The sequence below is a fragment of the Anabrus simplex genome, chromosome 1 (assembly GCF_040414725.1).
Source record: "Anabrus simplex isolate iqAnaSimp1 chromosome 1, ASM4041472v1, whole genome shotgun sequence".
Taxonomy (NCBI): domain Eukaryota; kingdom Metazoa; phylum Arthropoda; class Insecta; order Orthoptera; family Tettigoniidae; genus Anabrus; species Anabrus simplex.
The window spans coordinates 964,996,500-965,016,980 of record NC_090265.1 but is presented as its reverse complement, the minus strand read 5'-3'; the positions used below and the strand labels follow the sequence as shown (position 1 = coordinate 965,016,980).

Below are 20,481 nucleotides of genomic sequence, written 5' to 3'. Positions count from 1 at the left end.
AGCAAGCTTTTGATCGATAATAGCGTTAATGGCTTTTATTTTAAGAGACGAGAGCCGAACAGGTACATTGTCACTAACTTCAATTTTATACTCCAAAACATTGGTTACACCTAACGTGTCTATAAATACATCTGGAAATTTATCGTAAAGATTCTTAAGTTGGTTGGCCTGATCATCAAGCAAATGGCCTAAATCAAATGTTTTGGATTCACCTGTGTCTTCAGAAACAGCATTGACATGACAAAGAAGAATATTGGAGCGATTACACAACTTAAAATTTCTAATGGAATATTTAAAATGGAAATCATTGAACTGAAGATCCAAAATCATACCAGTTTTGGCAATAAAATTTATACCGAGAATGAGAGGACAAGATAAATCTATTAAAACTAGCACGGGCATATTCCACGTAAAATTACGGATTCTGATCTTGACATCTAGACGTTCAATCACATTCAAAGAGTTAGCAGTATGGCAAGTAAAAGATACAGGTTTCAATAGAGGGAACTTGCAAACAGTTTTCATCGACTCATACCAGTTCTCACTCATCAAAGTAATGCTACTTCCAGAATCTACCAATGCACAGACGGGTTCATTATTTACCTCTAAGCATATGTAAAGTAATTTATAAGGAGGGATAGCAGAAATGCCACAAGGTTGTAGGAAATTAACCCTAGGTTCAGACTGGGACTTATTATCAGCTGCAGAATTTGGTGAATCTTCATTTAACCTACAGTTATAACAGATGAATCATGAAGCTACACTTTGAGGTTTGCCACAAGAATTGGTGGTTAGTCATCTAGAATGACTATTACCAGAACTGTGAGAATTGTGAGGGCATTGCCTAGAGAAATGCCTATTCAACCCACAGTATTGACAAGAATTATTGGTGGAAGAGAGACTACCCACACCAGGTTTTGAATCGCCTAAGGGCTCAATCTTAGGACAATTCCTCTGGAAATGTTCAGTGGAGCCACAACTAAAACATGCACGAGTATTACGTGGCTTGGAAGAAAGAGAAGGAGCAGTTTTAGTAACCTGTGGAAAAGACATACTCATATGAGGGGTAGCTAACACAACGCGTAGCTGGTCGGTATATCTAATACCTTCAGCAGAAACAGTGATAGCTTCCAATTGAGCAAAAGTAGCTGGTCACGGTGAAAGAGCAAGATACGACCGATAATTAGGGGCAAGACCCTCTACAATGCTGGCAACCATTTGAGACTCAGAATAGTTGAACATAAAATTTCTAGCATTGAACTTAATATCCTGAATATACTCAGACAACGATTCATTCAAGTGCTGCACTGAAATAATGTTTCTGCACCAACGAAGACAAGGCATGAGAAGGAATAAAGAATTCAAGTACATGTGCCTGAAACTGATCCACTGTCCATCTTTCAGAAATGGCTCTAATGATATGCTCAGAAAGAGCTCCAGGTACATGTGGATATAAGATTTGGAAGAAGTGATCGCTATTTAAATTGTACACAATAGCCTGATCTTTAAATTCAATTAAAAATCAAAGGAAAGAAATGACCTCATCAATCGAGTTAGCAGTGAACTTTGACACTCCCTTAAATATAGTAGTTAATGGGTGAGGTAAATTGGGAGATGGCAGGTGCGTAAGAGGCGACTAAAAGGGGCCTCAGGGGCTCTGAACATTGGAGCGTGGGTTGGCGACCACGGGGCCCTTAGCTGAGTCCTGGCATTGCTTCCACTTATTTGTGCCAGGCTCCTCACTTTCATCTATCCTATCCGACCTCTCTTGGTCAACTCTTGTTCTTTTCCGACCCCGACGCTATTAGGTTTGCGAGGACTAGGGAGTCTTTCATTTCCACGCCCTTCGTGGCCCTTGTCTTTCTTTGGCCGATAACTTCATTTTTCGAAGTGTCGGACCCCTTCCATATTTTCCCTCTGATTAGTGTTAAATAGAGGATGGTTGCCTAGTTGTACTTCCTCTTAAAACAATAATCACCACCACCACCAGACGGCAGGTGTAGGATGTACCTGGGAAGGACTAGAGTGGTCCTGAGAAGGAATTAAAGCACCATAATAGCTTTGATTCAAGTGCCCTTGAGAAAAGGATGGAGTACTGAAATTGAGGTTAGGACTAGCGTTAGACTGCAATGAAACAGGTGCAGATATTCTCATCTGCAAAACATTCTCACAAATTTGAGAAACCACCAAAGTGTGTGATACAGGTGGCACTTGGACAGGGCAATATTTTTGCATCATGTCATGAGAAACAGGTTGTGTAGCAACAGAAGGCTGTCACTGAGACACAGTAGAGTTATCAGGTGCCATAGGAATATTAAATGACATACCAGCATGTGTAGAAGATCCGTTACATGCATTACTTACAGGCACTAAAGCACTTGTAAAGAGAGCAGTTGTTGCCTTCTCCCTCCCTGGCTGCAGACTGTCCCGGAGCTCCCTCGCTACCCGCCTTTTATAGTCGAACTAGGGCGTGCGTGTAACGAGGAAAGCACCGGGCGCAGCCCGCAAGCCAGTGAGGGATAAGGGCGACAGAGTCGGTGAAGCCTGCCTCCGCCCGTGCTTTATTATGTTATAAATATATATTACAAGTTTTACAGTCAGTGTGGTCGAAAGACATATAACAAGAATACAAAGGAAATGACAATGGAAAATACAAAGAAGATTAGACAGAAGAAGATCCCAGGGAAACATTATCACTGGTGGCCAAAGTCTAAAGGCTATAGGTACAGAAATTGGAGTAACTCACTTTCACACGATTCAGAAGGGTTAGACACTTGAAGTTCAGAGCTTGAATTAGGCTAATCATTCCCTGCAATCAAACCTGTGATTTTATAAAAAATGTGAGAAAACTGTGTTAATAAGGATTCACACTCCTGTCACTCATCTGCTGATAAATTGAGAGAGAACAAATCGTGAATCTGATCCATGTAATGCTGTAGTTGGGCTTTCACATGTGTTAATTGACCATGTGAGGGCTCAGAAGAACAAAAAGACACGAGAATTGCATTAAACTCAGACAATTTATCTTTGACCACTGCTAAAGATGCACACAACTCGTTTATAGTTAACGCAGGAATAGTTACCGTTAAATTAAGGGACTGTTTCAACAGGCTCATGTCATCTCTAACATTTCCTGCCAAATTGAATGTACGAATTCAAAGTTCTTTAATTAATTCTTCCTTTCTGAAATGAAAAGGATTAGGAACAACACGAGACATGTTGACAGCAAGGAACTGCACAAACTTTTAGGTCAGTTCATGGTTACCGCTGTCACCATCTCTTTCTTATACAATGCACGCTCTGCTAACAGAATGTCACTTTTTAAAACAGGCAACATAAATGAAAAGAACACTTTCAAAACAATTGTAATAAGAATAAAAGGAAATATACCAAAAGACGAGACAACAGGTATTACTATCACAAGTTTCAGAGACACACGTTGCTAGATAAAAAAAATAAACAGAATTACCAATATGATGACTAGTGAAGGATGTGGGAAAACGGGCTGGGATCCCTAAGAGGATGGAGTATTAATTGACATTGTAAAGAAACGTTAACACAGTTACCCTTCACTCCACATTTACTGACAAATTAAAAGACGGCATAACATGAGAACAGAACAACAGCGAATTAAAACAAGGTAACATTGGAAATAAAGGTGTAACAGAGAATAATATAAATGAGCCATGAGGTTTGCATCCATGGCCTTCAGATTACACAAAAATAACATTACAGGAACCTGTGCTGCCGCACATCAATTACTAAAACATTTCTACTTTACTTTTCTTTAAAGGCGTATTTAACCTGAAAACACAATACTCCTCACACAAGTGCATGATGAAACGTAACCAGTGACATCCTAATCACAGACTATAATCTTTTAAAGTTACATTGGAGAAAATGGAATGAACTTTACAATTTGATTTACAAGGAAAATTTAAAAAATCGAGAATTTAAAACTTAATGCAGAGGCCTTTGGAGTTGCTGCCTGTCCTAAAGCGCTTCAGTGAAAGATGCATAGCTCCAATATGCGTGCATTAAATCAAAACAGAATTATGGGAGGCATTCCCGGATGAAAATTAATTACACATGTAAACAACCAAATATGTTAATTAAAGAAAAGGGAATTGCCTCCAAAATCAAAAGGATGTGCCAGCTGCAGAGCTAAGGCATTGCAAGAAAGGTGGCTAAAGCCAAGGTCTAAGGTAAACTCCGGATCTAAGGGTAATTTACATATTAATTTAAAGTTCAAGATGAGGAAACGTGCGTACTCTGAGGTGGCTGGAGCCCGCTGACGGGACGACACCTGAAGTGTGTCCGGCTGCTAGGCCATAGAAAAACCAATGACGCGGACAAGAGCCCTGCTCCCACCAAGGACCCAAAGGCCGGAAATCGAGAAACACGCAAAAAGCCAATTGGGGAAGCTTGCTACAATTCAGACATAAATTTTCATCAAGTACCATGGTTGTTAATCCAACCAATAGAAATAGTTCTTATTGTGAACAATAAAAACTACATTTATGATGATAAAGTCTTTCACAAGTTCTCGAACATTTCTATTTTGGCCGAAAAGTTTTCATCAGCGGAACCCACACGTGTGGTATAAGCTGCCTCAAAAATAAAGACCCTTTTAAATTTTTCAAACACATTTCAAAATTACAATACAATTTTATTCAGTAACTCTTCTTTAGAGTTCATTAATCATAATTAACCTTCTTTTGAAGTCCAAATTAAAATTTTACATGCTTCCTAGATGGTAACTTCTTAATGTCTATGAATTAAATGTAAAAAAAAAAATAAAAAAAAAATTAAGGACACAAATATCTCCGTCCTTGAAAACACAGGTCACAGTTATTATTATTACTTGTAATGTATAACTATGAAGTGTTTACATCCATTTAGTATTATTATTATTATTATTATTACATCATATGTATATATGATACAATCGCCTTGTTGGTGAGGTTATTTCATGAAACATGCACTGTATATAGACATTTATATCAGTTCAATTAATAGAAATAGAAATATATTTATTTAAAGTTAATTACAAGTAGGACCAGAGGTCCCTTTGGCTGTAACTAACTGCCACTTTAACTTAAATGTATCACCTAACATACAAAATCTAATGAAAGAATACATAAAAAGCGTAAGATACATTTTCCTACAGAGGATATAAGAATAAGATTAAAAACTAAACATCTAGGAGGTTACAATAATACTTTAACATTTCATAAACATACACTATACTAACAAGGAACAGAAGACGAAACAGAAACCTAAGAATTTTAAAGCCGAGGATGAATTAAGAGTAAAACTGAGCATCTAAAATGTATCTAGGGGATTATGATATTTCGTACTATTTAATTAATTTGGTGAAAATTCATTTACATGGCTTAATAAGTGGAAAGGTAGCGGTATTTAAGATATTTTTTCTGAGTTCCAACACTACTTTGCTGAATTTCATATAGTTTAAGATCGTTGTATAATTGAGAGGCAGTGACAATGAACGACTTACTGCACTTGACCGTACGATGCTGTGGAACCTGAAGGGTGTTAGCTGTAAACCTATTGTCCCGGTCGTGCACTTGACTCATCTGGACAAAGGACTTGGTCAAATATGAGGGAGCATTAGATTTTAAAATTCTCAGAAGTAAACAAGCAGCTGAGTATGATCGTCTATCCCTGAGTTTCAACCACTCTGCGGCTTTGTAGTAAGATGTTACGTGACAGTCTTTACGAATATTGAAGACGAATCGAACACAGGCATTCAGAATACGGTGGAGTTTGCTATTATATTTCTCAGAGATATCGCTGTAAATTACAGTGCCGTAATCTAAAATAGGAAATACCATAGTTTGGATCAGCATCTTTCTCACCGAGAAAGGAAGATACGGCAAGTTTCGTCGAAACTGATGCAATATGCCAGACACTTTCTTGACCAAGTGCTTGGCATGAAAGGTCCAGGACAGAGTGTTATCCATTAGAATACCTAAATTCTTAACACATTCCTGATACTTGACTACAGAACCGTTTACAATTACTGGAGGAATGTCCCTGTTGAAAAGATTTGATAAGTTTCTTCGATATCCTAGAAAAATAGCTAAAGTTTTGTTTTCATTTAATAGTAAATTATGACTTAGTGTATATTGATGTAGTCTTTCTATATCTAGATTTATTTTACTAATACTTTCGATAACACGATTCACAGGAAAATGGTAATAGATCTGTAAATCATCGGCATACATATGATGTCTCGTGTAGCGTAAAACTCCAGGCAGATTGTTTATATACAGCGAAAACAAAACGGGACCCAACACGGAACCCTGAGGGACGCCAGAATGCACACTAGACCACTTAGAAAAATTTTGTTTGTCAAATACTACACGCTGAGATCTCCCTTTCAAGAACGATTCAAACCAAGAGAGAGCTGATAGAGATATGCCCATTGTACGTAATTTAGTAATCCATTATAAAATTGTGAAACACACTGTAACTTCTGGAATGGTACTGGGTAGACGAGAACGATAGAGAATATTCTGGGTACACTATATCTATGTATTAAGCACTCTAGAATTTTTGTGAAGGTATTTTGGTAATGTATCTTTCTAGAAGCCTGGCCAGGCACGTATATAAGGAGACGTTCTTGATGGTAATGACGAGTTATTGTTTAGTAGAGTTATGGTGTAGCAGGGGTATATTTGTGACCTCGTGTTGTTGTGACATGTATTGGTTGCAGACTCCATGTTGAAGTGATAGGCAGTTGTTAAAATGGTGGCTTTGTTGATGTGTCTATTTTGCTAGTGACAGCAGTGATTAAGGTTGAGTGTGTGTTTAGTTTGTAAATAGATTTGAATAAATATCTGTACCAACTGACAGCATTTTGTGTGCATCTTTGTGGATACGTTATACTCCCTAGGAATTACTGGTGAAAAGTTTCGTGGAGGAGATCCTATTAAACAATATTTAAATGATGTCCTTTTATGTAATGCAGATGGCAGTGAAAAACTCTGTGGATGATTGACTTGTTCAAGAAACCATGTTCATGTAAAAATATAGACCTGGGTACTCTACCTTACATATACTCTCATCAGAGGCAAGCCTGGATCAGCAGCTCATTATAGCATAAAGTGGCTTCTTCATTTCTACAGTTGTATGATCACTCAGAATAGAAATATCCAGTTGATACTGAACAGATGTACAGCCCTCAATATACATGATCTGAACTTAGCCAACACAAAGATTCATTTTTTCTGCCATGTGTTACAAGTTGCCTTCAGCTCTTTGACCAAAGGATTATCACTCTTATGAAAGAGCTTATTGCAGGCAAATTGTAAGAGCTGCAATTAGCACTTCTGAGAACAATATGGCGGCCCCAAGTTGGAATGTGCATGATACTATATAAGTTGTAGCCGCAGCCTGGGAACCTATGACATCCCAGCACATACACGACTACAGCACAAACAGTTAATTTTCCAGTTCCTTGGAGTTGGTGCAAACAAAGTTCTACTGCATGTGTCCCATCCATATATGATTGAAAAGGATAGAAAGGATGCACTACAATACTGAAAGTAATTAATTTCCATTGGTCTCCAGTATCTCTAGCTCTCCTGAAAAATTCTCTGTTGATGGATTGGTAATGTAGCTGGACATACCATATTTGTTAGTGTTAATAATAGGTAGGCTTGTTTAATCTTATAAATAAATTTACACTGCTGGCCAATAAAAACAGTTTAACACTTAGGAAATATTAATGCATTTTACAATTACATTCTTCTTCTTCTCTTTTATGGCCTCATTGGACCAGTTCAGTGAGTCATTTACTGGTCATCTTCTTTAACAAGTTTTTTTCCTTCGAATTGCCTAGTAGCTTTACATTTGTTATTATCTTTTCTGTTGTTCCTCATCTGTAAATACCCTTTTCATTGTATGTCGTTTGTATATTATTGGTTTAAGTCTATTTTTATGTCTTTCAGTTTCTTTAAATTTTTGGTTTTGCTTTGCAAATCATTCAGAGTTACCTCTAGTTCTTCCATATTCTCTTTAATTTCCTTAATCCATCCTAGTTGTTGCTTCAGATTCCAGAGATTCTCTATATTTTTTCTTGGTAATCTGGTTTCTTGTATCCTCATAATGTGATCAAAAAAAGAGATCCTCTTCTTCTGCCTAGTATTTGTGATGGCCTTCAGTTCTCTGTACACCACTGCATTTGGCCCTATCCACTGTTGTCTTTTTAATATTTTTTAATGCATGTTCTAGCTATTCTTCTTTCTACTTTTAGGATTTTGTCGATTCTGTTTCTCTAAGTGACTTTAAAAAGAGTTTTGTTTCTGTATGTCACTTCTGGTTGAACCACCTTCTTGTAATGTTTAATTTTAGTTTGATCGAATTATGTTCATTATAGTTTAATTTTTATTAATTTTTTATATTGATTATAATTTATGTCTGGCTTCTTGGTTGAAATGGTGAGCATTGTCGCCTTTGGTTTAGAGAGTCTCGGTTTCGATTCCCAACATATTGGGGCATTTAAAACCATTCCTGGCTAATTCTTCCAACTTAGGGACTGGGTGTTTATTGTGTATACATAATTCACCACACTATCAACCACCACAGAAACAAGCAATACTGAATACATCCCTTCGTATAGGTTTGGTATCAGTTTTAAAACAGAGCCAGTATAACTTAATTTTGGGTTTGGGGTTCTTTAAATTCATATTATTTGAAAACATCCAAGTATTACACTATTTTGGCTGGCCTGAAGTTTTTTTGTTATGCTTGTATGTCTTTTTTTTTTACATTGACTACTAGTGAATAGATTTTTTTCAGCTTTTTACTTCTAATGAAATGAACTGATGCTATGATGCTATACATTTCTTTGAAATATTTTCTTTTATAGATTCTTACTGGCAATGACAATGGATGGAAGCTAGTTACACTGGATGAAAATAAACATGGAGGTCTTGCTCCGCAGTTCTGCCATGTTATCCTCCGTTCAGCATCATTTCGTCTGTTGGTAATGGGAGTTATTCTGGCGAATGGTGTTGTTACAGCAACGATGCATTTTAAACATGATGAGAGGCCCAGATACATTTTTTATGAAAAATATTACTACATTGAAGTGAGTATATAAATTATATCATTGTTCAATACCTCAAACAGAATACAATACACAGGTAACTATGTCAATATAGTTATCCAGGAGTCAATTAAGTGATTATGCAAAAATGTTGCTACGGGAGTTACTGGACTCATGAAATTCCACATATTTAGTAGCTATAGTGAAGCATAGAGTTGTGAATAATTTTGGCTTGAAACAGGGATAGTAGTGTGTTTGATAATCCAGGTGTCAAAATCCTGTCTAATCCATAGATAAACATGATGTTTTAAAAATAAAAATATAAAGATTTCATGAAATTGGTTGAGTTGGTGTAAACTTGCTTAATTAGCGTCTCAACTCTTCGCTGGTGGTAACATGTATATATGCTCTACATTTTTTCTCTCAGGGCAGAAACATATATAATATGTTCTGTTGGAATTTTGCGGCTTTACTAACCAAAGAGGTACACAGATATGCTCATAAATAGCAGAAGATGTTCCTTCAGCACTACTGATGAGGGAAATACCCTTAATGTCTTGCAATACTTTTTCTTCTGTTAGTGAGAGTTGCATAATACATTGTGAGATGCAGGTTTTTCGTGCACATACTTATTACGTATTTTTGCTGCTTTCCAGTCTCAGAAACAGATTAGTCATATTGATACAGTGTCACTGTTGGATGATACAGATAAAGAAGTGTCAGATTTTAGTGTATGTTACTGAAGTTCTTTCTCCAGCTCATCTGAGAGCAACAACAACATAAATGACACTGGCAGCGACAGAGTGGATTGACAAACAATAAAATGGCGTGCAATTGATCCACATTTTTGAATACAAAATATGCTGCTAACAACATTATTTATTTGGTACCGCTTTCAACGTCTCGGACGTCATCATCAGCCAAAATTGGGCAAGTAAACAAAGATATACACATCTTAAAATACAATCTGTAGACCATTAAAAGTAAAATATCAATGGATGGATAAATTACAATGTATGATGATGCTTAAGGAGAAAGTCTTCTCAAAATATTTACACAAGTTGAGGACTTGTTAGTCATTTTTAAAACAGAAGGTGGAAATCTTTTACAAATATTTAATTAAGTCTTGATCACTTTGTAGAGCTTAAAGTCTTATGTGTGGTGTTGATAACCACGGGACGAATTTTTAAATATTATTATCTAAAATGGACGTAAAATTGTTGTTCCTCCTTAGAGCATTGACAATAAGATAAGGTGAAGTACTGAGTCATGGTATAATTGAGCAAGTGGATCTTGTTACAGACAGGGTTGTTAAAGTTGTTATAAAACCAAAAAGTTCTTGATCCAATGCGGGACCTGAAGTTTGAAAAATAACTAAATTAGAATAAGATATGGTACTGGAAAAGGGGCAAAAAATTAAATCTTTATTGAAGGGCTCACCTCAATTTGCCTGTTGTATATTACGGAGTCTAGAGAGGAACTAAGGGCTCGGGCTTGCTGGTAGCAAAGAACAAGGATAAAGGACGGGAAGGGGTGGGTGAGAAGGGAGGGGAAGAGGGATGATGGATGGGGCGGGCTCAGGTGGGCGTAGTAGGGAAGCATAACGCGACAAAGTGTTGCATATAATCTGAAAAAACAAGCTGTTTTCGGGAATTTTAACACTATTGAAAATCGTAATGAGGGCATCAAATAAGATTCTGGGCTTTTCTGAAATATCATTTAAGTTCAAATTTGGGTTAAAATATATTGGTCTAAATGTATATAGCAGATTTCCGTGGTATCAAGCAAGGGAGCCTTTACTGAACGTGTCGGATATCGCTATGTCATGATCTATTCAATTAAATTTGTGTTTATAGTCATGTATGTGCTCACCTACTGCAGAAAACCTGTTATACCTGATAGCATTAAGATGTTCTGCATACCTAATCTTGAAGTTCTGACCAGTTTGACCTATATACGAGCAGTTGCAATCGTTGCAATGAAACCTATAAACACCTGACTTTGTAAAACGGTTAGATTTGTTGACTAAGTTAGAATTGTGCAGAATATCCGTATTACTATTGCTAGTGTGGAATGAGATATTGACGTTGTGTTTCCTAAATATATTAGTGACACTGTAAATATTTTTGTTAAAAGTGAAAGTTAAAAATAACTTGGGTTTAGATTTTTTAATAAATTTGATTTTGGACATTGTTTGAACTTACTGATTATGCGTTCAATGAACGTTTCGTTGTAACCGTTGAATCTAGCTATCGAACGTATAATATTTAGTTCCTTGTTCAGGTCTGCTTTTGACATGGGGACTTTGAATGCACAATCAACCAAGCTGTTGTATGTAGTGCATTTATGAGAATGGGGATGTATTGAGTCTTGTTTTATTGTTGTTGCTGTGTGAGTGGGTTTCCTGTAAATTTTATATGAGAATGAAGAAGAGAGTCTAGTGATTGTTAAATCTAAAAAGTTGATAGAGCCATTAATTTCTGATTCTAATGTGAATTTGATATGAGGATCTATGTTGTTAAGGTTTATAAGAGTGTTCGGTGCATCAATAGAGCGTTCATTGATGATGATAAAAGTATCATCTATATATCTGGCCCACAAGTTAATGTTATTAAACTTTTCATCATTTTCAATAGCAGTATGCTCTAGAAAACCCAGGTATATTTCTGCCAAAATACCAGAGGCCCGTGACCCCACAGCCAAGCCATTTTGCTTATAAATGACATTGTCGAATGTGAAATAATTATCAACAATTAACAATTTCAAGACAGACATAAAATCAGAGATTTCTAGTCTGCTTAAATGAATGTTGGTATTTAGATTATTTTCAATAATAGGAAAAAAGTTTACTCATTTTTATACTCGGGTACATGTTAATAATGTTGAAGGAATGCAATGTGTGGTGTGGTTGCAGGTGAAATCTGTCTAGTAATGGATTTGTCAGAAGAAAATGTGAAATGTTTTTTGAGAAATTGTTGGATAAATTGACTAAGTTTGTATAAGGGGCTTGTTGATAATTTATTATAGGGCATATGGGGACACCTGTCTTATGGATCTTCGGCAGTGCTTTCGCAGTTGGTAAGCCTGGGTTCATATTAATAAGCTTTAATTTTTCTTTTTCAGTTAAAAGAAAGGACGTGTTCGTAAGTGTCTGTTTTAGTTGCCGCTGAATTAGTTCAGTCGGATCCTTGCTAATTACCTAAAAAGAGCTGTAAACAAAGAGACAAAATGAAGCCAGAACATCACTGAAAGTAGCTTTTTGTACATATATTTCATAATAGTGAACTAATGTGCACCGAGAAGTGCAGCCGTGCTATGGCTATGTAGCCAAGTTCTGCATTCAGGAGACGCGAGTTCAATCTCCACTGTCAGCTGTCCTGAGAATTATTTTCTGTGATTTCCCATTTTCACTTCCAGGCAAATGCCGGGACAATTCGTATTGGTAGGCCACAGCTGTTTCTTTCCACCTACTTATGTACAGTTGTATGTATTTTTTTTCTTCTATTGGCTTTATTTCGCACGACATGGATAGGTCTCATGGCGACAATGGGATAGGAAAGGCCTAGGAGTTGGAAGGAAGTGGCCATGGCCTTAATTAAGGTACATCCCCAGCATTTGCCTGGTGTGAAAATGCAAAACCATGGAAAACCATCTTCAGGGCTGCCGACAGTGGGATTCAAACCTACTGTCTCCTGGATGCAAGCTCACAGCCGCACGCCCCTAACCGCATGGCCAACTCGCCCAGTATGTAAAGTTTTATAAGTAAAGTTTTAATTTCCTATGGGGTTGCCTCCGGTACTTCAGCGTCAATTTAATGTATACCAGTTAAAGCTATACACCTCTTACTGAAGTGTTTTAGGAAAGGCAGTGACTTAATTGGCCTCTGCATTCAATTTTTTATTTCTTGTAACTATCTGTCTCTTAGGAGATTTTTCAACATGCCCCTTTCTTAATTTCATTTGTTATAGGGGATTAGTCCTTGGTAACCTGTGTAATTTTAATGTCGATTTCCTTTTCTTAAATCTAACTTTCAAAAGTTTCCGATAACTGACTGTCATGATTTATTGTACACAGTTGTAATGGGATATGCTTGTATTTAGGTTAAATATTGCTTCAAGAGGAAAGCAAGCTAGAAATGTCTTTCGTAACAGATGTACGGCAGCACATACATTTGTAATATATAATTGTTTCTGATCTAAATGTTATTAATGTGAACTTTATGGTTTTTTTGGAACAATTTTTACCTGATTTTGATTCGATGTGGTATTTGTTTTGTACCTTAATCTGCTTTTGTTCATTCAGTAAATCTAAATGTTCAGAAAGGGATCACCGTTGATTTTGTTTTATCCGCAATGCACTACCTTCTCATGGACCTTGTGGGGTTTCCAGCCTCTTTCCCATGTGCTTTCCTATAGTCATCATGTTGGTCAACCTGGTATTTATTTTTGTACGCTGTTTTCAGAGTATTCACTTCTTGTGTGTTTCATTTAACTTAAAGTGTTCAAATCTCTTGAAGTTTAAATTTATTTATTTATTATTATTATTATTATTATTATTATTATTATTATTATTATTATTATTATTGTGTTGTGTAATCCGTAGCGGTTACCCCTTAAGAAATTTAAGAAGTAGTGAGTTTCAATAGTTTTCATATGTTTCTATTACATGTGTGTGCTGTTTTTTTAAAATCTGTATAGTAATCGTTTTCTGTATTTATTTTTATAATTATATGTGTTAATATTTCGATTAGAAACTTACTGTAAGTTTCATTTTGCTGGATGTTTTATTAAGTTTCCAGTGCATGTATAGTTCCAAAGTTCCCCATGAATGTTATTGTGGAGTTATGGTGTATGTGAAGCTAACATTCTGATACTGAAGTTATGTGTACAGTGGTATTCATATTTAGTTCCTTTTTTGTGTTATACAACAAACGTATGTTAAATTTATATTTTTGGGTGCAATAATTGGTTACGTAGCTTTGGCATGGTTGAATGAAATTCAAGTGCTGTTGGTTTATACGTATTTACAAGTTCTTAAAGTGTATTTTTTCAATATTTTGTTATTCTTTACAGAAGTGTGTGCCTTTTTTTATTGTGTCGGGTAGTCCAGCTTTTATAGATCTTTGGTCATTTTTATTTTCTCATTAATACCATCTACTGTTTTCATACAGAAGTTTTCATACAGGTAGTTTTAAAATTTGCATTACACTTTGTTATGTTTCATGTGCATGTATAAATTTATTTTTGACAGGTTTTTCATAATTTCATGTGAAATTGTATGTGGTGTGTTTTATGGTTTCTGCGAATTTGTATAATAGCATCTTTGATTCTTGGATTCCTGTTTGTTTAAAATTTCATGTATATTTTATAAAGCAGTTTATGTTTTAGAAACGAAAGGCAATATTCACAAAAGTAAAAACATATTTTAAATTTTTAAAATGTAATATTTTGTAACATTTTGTAATGTCTAGCTGTAACGATAAAATAATACAATTTTGGAATGTTATTCTGCAGTATGAAATGTTAAAATTCAACTTTACCTATTCCAAAACTGGAAGAAAAGTGATTAAAGACTCTTGTTTCAGTGAGTCAAAAAGCATAGTTTCCAATATTACGTGGCTTTCAATCTTGCAACTACAAGCCATAAGTCATCGTATTTTACATGGAATTCGAATAACAGTAGGTAATATGCAATGACTGGCAATCGAACCCAGGCCGCCTTTGTGGGAAGGCAGCAATTACGTCACTGAGTTAACACGCTCTTTCAATCAGCCAATGAATTTATCAGTCATTTTCTTGAGAATGGGACAAATCGTTGTTAATTCGATTATTCATAAGAAACTCTTCATTCAAATGTTTCATTCGATTGTTTCTGTAGAATCACTCATTCGTTTGGAGCGAATGGATGTTAAAATAATCACTTTTCATTTGATTATTTTGAAAGCATTCACTATTCAGTTGCCTCATTCATTCAAATGGAGTTTTGAATGAATAATCAAAGAAATAATTCAATGGATAAAATCATTACTCGATTGCCTCAATGATTCGAATGGGCTTTTGGATGAATAATCGAGAAAATATTCAAATTGAAAACATATTTATTATTCGATTGGCTTATTCATTCGAATGGAGTTTCGAATAAATAATTGAGAAATAATTGAATAGTGAAAATATTCACTATTCAATTGCCTCAGCATTCAAATGAATAAGCCTCATCATTTGAATGAATAATAGAAAAATAATCGAATAAGCAATTATTGTGTAGCCTATTTGATTATCCCATCACTACCCCCTTGTGCCTAATCTTCCTGCTTTATATTTTGAACTGGTTGTTAACATTGAGTGAGCCAAAATATTACCTGTCAGCATTTGCAATTTCCAGAAGGCTGATTTTTACGAGTTGTATGCATCGTTACAAAAATAATACTGGAATCAGTTACTAATGAGTGAAGACCCTACTAATGCAGTAAGCTATTTTTATGAAGTCCTTAATAAACTTTCCACAAAATATGTTCTTAAGGAAAAAAGTGAATAAGAAAAGAATGTACCCTTGTCGGTTTACATTAGATATACTGTATAATTAACATGTTGAAATTAAACAGGAAACACATGAAGCATTCTGAATACAGTGCTCACATGTACAAACAATTAAGAAAACAGCCTAAGACACTTATTGCAAGAGCATATAAATTGTATATATTACAGGCACAGAATAATATTTTTGAAAATTCGGAAAATTTTGGGGTTTCATAAAAAGTAAACGAAATAATAGTTTGTTCAAACAGTGTATGACATATGGTGTAAACCATTTGGTAACTACACAAGGAATAGCTAATGCACTTGCATGTTATTTTCAAACTGTTTATGCACCCCAGCATTCTTTATATATAGCCTCTGAGTCATTATTAATGATTACTGCTCACAGTTTACAGATGGGTCCTATACCGCAGTAACAAAACTTCTTCTTCTTCTTGCTAGGGGCTTTACGTCGCACCGACACAGATAGGTCTTATGGCGACGATGGGATAGGAAAGGCCTAGGAGTTGGAAGGAAGCGGCCGTGGCCTTAATTAAGGTACAGCCCCAGCATTTGCCTGGTGTGAAAATGGGAAACCACGGAAAACCATCTTCAGGGCTGCCGATAGTGGGATTCGAACCTACTATCTCCCGGATGCATGCTCACAGCCGCGCGCCTCTACACGCACGGCCAACTCGCCCGGTATATCAAAACTTAAGGCAACTAAATCAGCGGATTTGATCACATACCTTCTTACATTATTAAAGGATGTGCAGTGGTGCTAATGGTTCCACAATGTGCCATGTATAATTTAATTTTAAAGACACAAATATTTCCTAAAATTTGGAAAACAACTAAAATACCTCCGTTCCTTAAATCTGGTGAAAGTTCAAAAATTGAGAACTGTAGAGCTATCTCAATAATATGTGCTCCAGCGAAGCTCTTTGAACAAATACTCTATGTTAGAATATTTAATCACATCAAACCGTTCGTAGGGCCTATCAGAATTTCAGCATGGGTTTTATCTCAAGCATTCTACTATAACTAATCGTATGAACTTTATTCAGGATGTTTGTGATTCAATGAATGAAGGACTTCCTATAGATGCAGTTTATACTGACTTTGCAAAAGCTTTTGTTAAAATTGATCATGGTATACTTTTGAGTAAATTATAATTATTTGGTTTAGCTTCTGAATTTTTGAAATTAATTTCATCATATCTGTCAGGCAGAAAACAGTTTGTATTTTACGCACAAAATACTTCCTTCCAGTTCAAAGAAAATTCTGGGGAGTCCCTCAGGGCTCAAACCTTGGTCCATTGTTCTTTTTGTTATTTATAAATAACGTACCAAAAGTAATAAAATATTCAAAGTGCTTACTCTTTGCTGATGACCTAAAGATTTATAAGCAAATTACTGGGTATAATGATGCTATGGAATTGCAAACTGATCTGAAAAACTGTCACAAATGGTGTGTTGCAAACAGGCTCTTTTTTTTTTTAATATTAAAAAGGGTCTTGTGATCACATTTTCTCGTTATAAGATTGTGTTTGTGCATAACTATAGTATAAATGGTGAGATCTTGCAGAGATGTAATTTAGTAAACAATTTGGGTGTTATGCTTGATTCAGAACTTTCATTCAACAGTCATATTAATAAAATTACAAATGATGGATTTAAACCATTGGGGATTATTATTAGAAATATTTGAGAACTTACAGATGCAGATTCTTTAGAAATCTTATTCAGTTACCTTGTTAGAAATAAACTTGAATATGCATGTGTAGTGTGGGCTCCTCAGTACATGTGTACAATTAATGAAATAGAAGAAATACAAAACAATTTTTTGCAGTACAGTGAAACCTCGGAATGCGAGTAACTTGGTCTATGGGTGTTTTGCAAAACGAGCAAACATTTTAAATAAATTGTAACTTGATAAGCGAACGAGGTTCTGCAATACGAGCGTCACGTGTGCCTACATTTTCCCCTCCCCTGTTCTTTTGTTGAATGGATGAACAAGGTATTTGGTAGTGAAGAAATACCGTTCAGAAAATAATCTGCCACTCAAAGTCTTGCTGGTTATGGACAATACTCCTGCTCATCCTCCAAGCCTTGAGGATGACTTATTGGAGGAATTCAAGTTTGTTAAGGTTAAGTTCCTTCCTCCCAACACTACTTCACTACTCCAGCCGATAGATCAGCAAGTCATTTCGAACTTTCGAGAAGCTATACACCAAAGCACTATTTCAGCGATGCTTCGAAGTGACAGAAGCAAAAAACCTTACCCTCTGAGAGTTTAGGAGAAAGCATTTCCCCATCGATAACTGCCTGAAGATCATCAATAAAGCCTGGGATGGAGTCACCAACAAAACTCTCGCTTCCGCTTGGGGAAAGCTGTGGCCTGACTGGGTTCTTGAACGTGACTTTGAAGGGATTTTTGGTGACAATGAGCTGCCAATTGTCGATGAAATTGTGTCCTTAGGGAAGACTATGGGGCTGGAGGTGAATGACGTGGACATTCAATAGCTGGTGGAAGAACATAGCCAGGAACTGACCACCAACGAACTGTTGGTATCGCGAACAACAGGAGGAGGTTATGGAGCAGATCTCCTCTGGGGAAAAGGAGGAGGAAAAGTCAATGGAATCTCTCACTTCAACTGAGATTCGGGAGAAGTGCAAAATGCGGGAAACGGTGCAAGATTTTGTAGACAAACACCACCCGAATAAGGCTGTAGCAGTGCGAGCGATGAATCAGTTCAATGACAATGCAACGTCTCATTTTCATGAAATCCTCTAAAAGAGGCAAAAGCAACAGTCATTGAACAGGTTCCTTGTTAAAGTTGCACGAAAAGAAAACAATATTCCAGTGAGCCAACAGATAGCAGTGATTCTGTTAGTGAAATTCGTGCTACACAGTAACTCGTCTCATGTCATCTCTCGTCTCCCTCACATCAACAATGATTCTATTGTAAGGAAAAGTGCACTTTTAATTTGTTTTACATTATATTTTGTTTTAGAAATGGTATGCAAATAAATATTTTTGTGTTGTGGACGAATCATCCGCGTTTCAATTGTTTCTTACGGGAAAAGTTGCTTTGATATACGAGCGCTTTGGATTACAAGCATGTTGCCGGAACGAATTATGCTCGCAATCCAAGGTTCCACTGTATTTATATTTTTAAAAATATAAGCGACCATAATATCATCATAGAGTTTCTTATAGAACTGTACTAAATGACTTTGGCTTAATGCAGCTCAGTACACATTAGCTCTACTGATATTACTTTACAAGACAGTTAATGGAATATTAGATAACCAACAGTTTCTTAAAAGAACCAACTTCAGTACCAAGAGGGTAACTCTACGTTTGAGACAAAGATTTTACTGCCCCTTCTCAAGCACCTCACATCATAAAAATTCACCAGTTGCAAAAATGTGTGGAGTATGTAACAGAATATCTTCAGCCATCAGACAAAAAATTTGGCTTTATCACTTCCTTTATTTTCAAAAAATGTTAAAACAATATTTATATCAAAATGAATAATTTATTGGAGGAAATTAACTCAGTAATGAAATATGATGTATGTAATGTCACTATTATTTTTGTCAATGTATATGTGTTTGTGTATTTACTATTCTTATGATTATTTTCCTTTTTCTCCCTGTTAATTTGTTTTTCTTCTTTAATTTTGATATTTTATATGTTTGTATGTTTTATTGAAAATATGTCTAAATTATTCTTAATTTAGTCATGGCAGTCGTGTTTTTTATTTATTTTATTGTTATATATTCTGCCCGTTTATGCCGCGACTAACTACATCAGAAACACAAGACACCCTCAGGGGTGATCAGTAAGTGATTGACATGTTCCAAAATGGTGTGAATCAAAGGAAATGGGCAGATATTGGCAAATAACGAACCTTCAAATACAAATCAATGGTAGATGATTTATTACAAAATTTTTGTCATTCTGAGAACTATGATTAGGTATGTAAAATGATCGCTAAAATTTTAAATTTTACGCTCAATCTTGATGTACATCCAAAAATAAAACAAATGGGATGGTACATGTAAATAAATTCCTACTCATTCTAACAAAATTTTACATTGAATCATCATTTTCAAATTTCATGAATGTTAATTTTTATTCATTAAGAGAATGAAGCTCGTACGCATGTCAAATCATGCCGGAAAATCTGGAACAGGATTTTAAATAATTAATTTACGTGACTGGTCAAAATATGAAAATACAAAAAAATTTAACTTTAAATTTCACTTAATTTTGCTTGATTAAATGTCCCTCCAATATAACTCGACATTTCAGTTACTATCTGTTCAGCGTAACCTCAGAATACAGTTGACTTTACGTGACAAAAGTAAGAAAGTGGAGAAAAAAAAAGAAAGAAATTAAAATTAAATCTTTAACACAACGCCAAAACTTAGGACAACAATGGTGACACGCACATCAATAAATTACAATAAAATAAAAGTCACTCAACCTGTGTAAATAATGCAAAGAAATGCACGTAATAAATCTCCCGTTACCATCATCTACCAAGGAAAGAAATGCAACCAGCTACGACTAAAAATACTATTTTACAAATATTACAACACGTGTCCACACGTTTTCATCCATTTTAATGGAGATGAAATAGTCCCATAAATGATGGCCTGAAATAATAGTAATCAATCCGATGGAAATGGTCTGGGTGATGGGGACTGGTAAGGTCGTCAATACCTACATCGAACGCAAGTCGTTATGAAAATCTATCGAATATTGAGGAATTGGGTAGTATCATACAGCTACGATTTATATCATTGTGAGGATGCTCATCCAGTATGACAAGAGGCTCTAATAATCTCATACGCTCAATTTGATTTTATAAGAAGA

General features: G+C 35.6%; 1 protein-coding gene across 2 annotated transcripts in view; it reads left to right on the top strand.

Annotated features, from left to right (window-relative positions):
* na (sodium leak channel non-selective protein na) overlaps positions 1-20,481 on the top strand; it is a 711,066-nt gene that overhangs the window by 198,406 nt on the left and 492,179 nt on the right. For both annotated transcript variants that reach the window (XM_067148870.2, XM_067148869.2), the window contains exon 8: positions 8,897-9,118. In XM_067148870.2, coding sequence (XP_067004971.1) covers positions 8,897-9,118 — 222 coding nt within the window. The remainder of the gene's footprint in view (positions 1-8,896; positions 9,119-20,481) is intronic.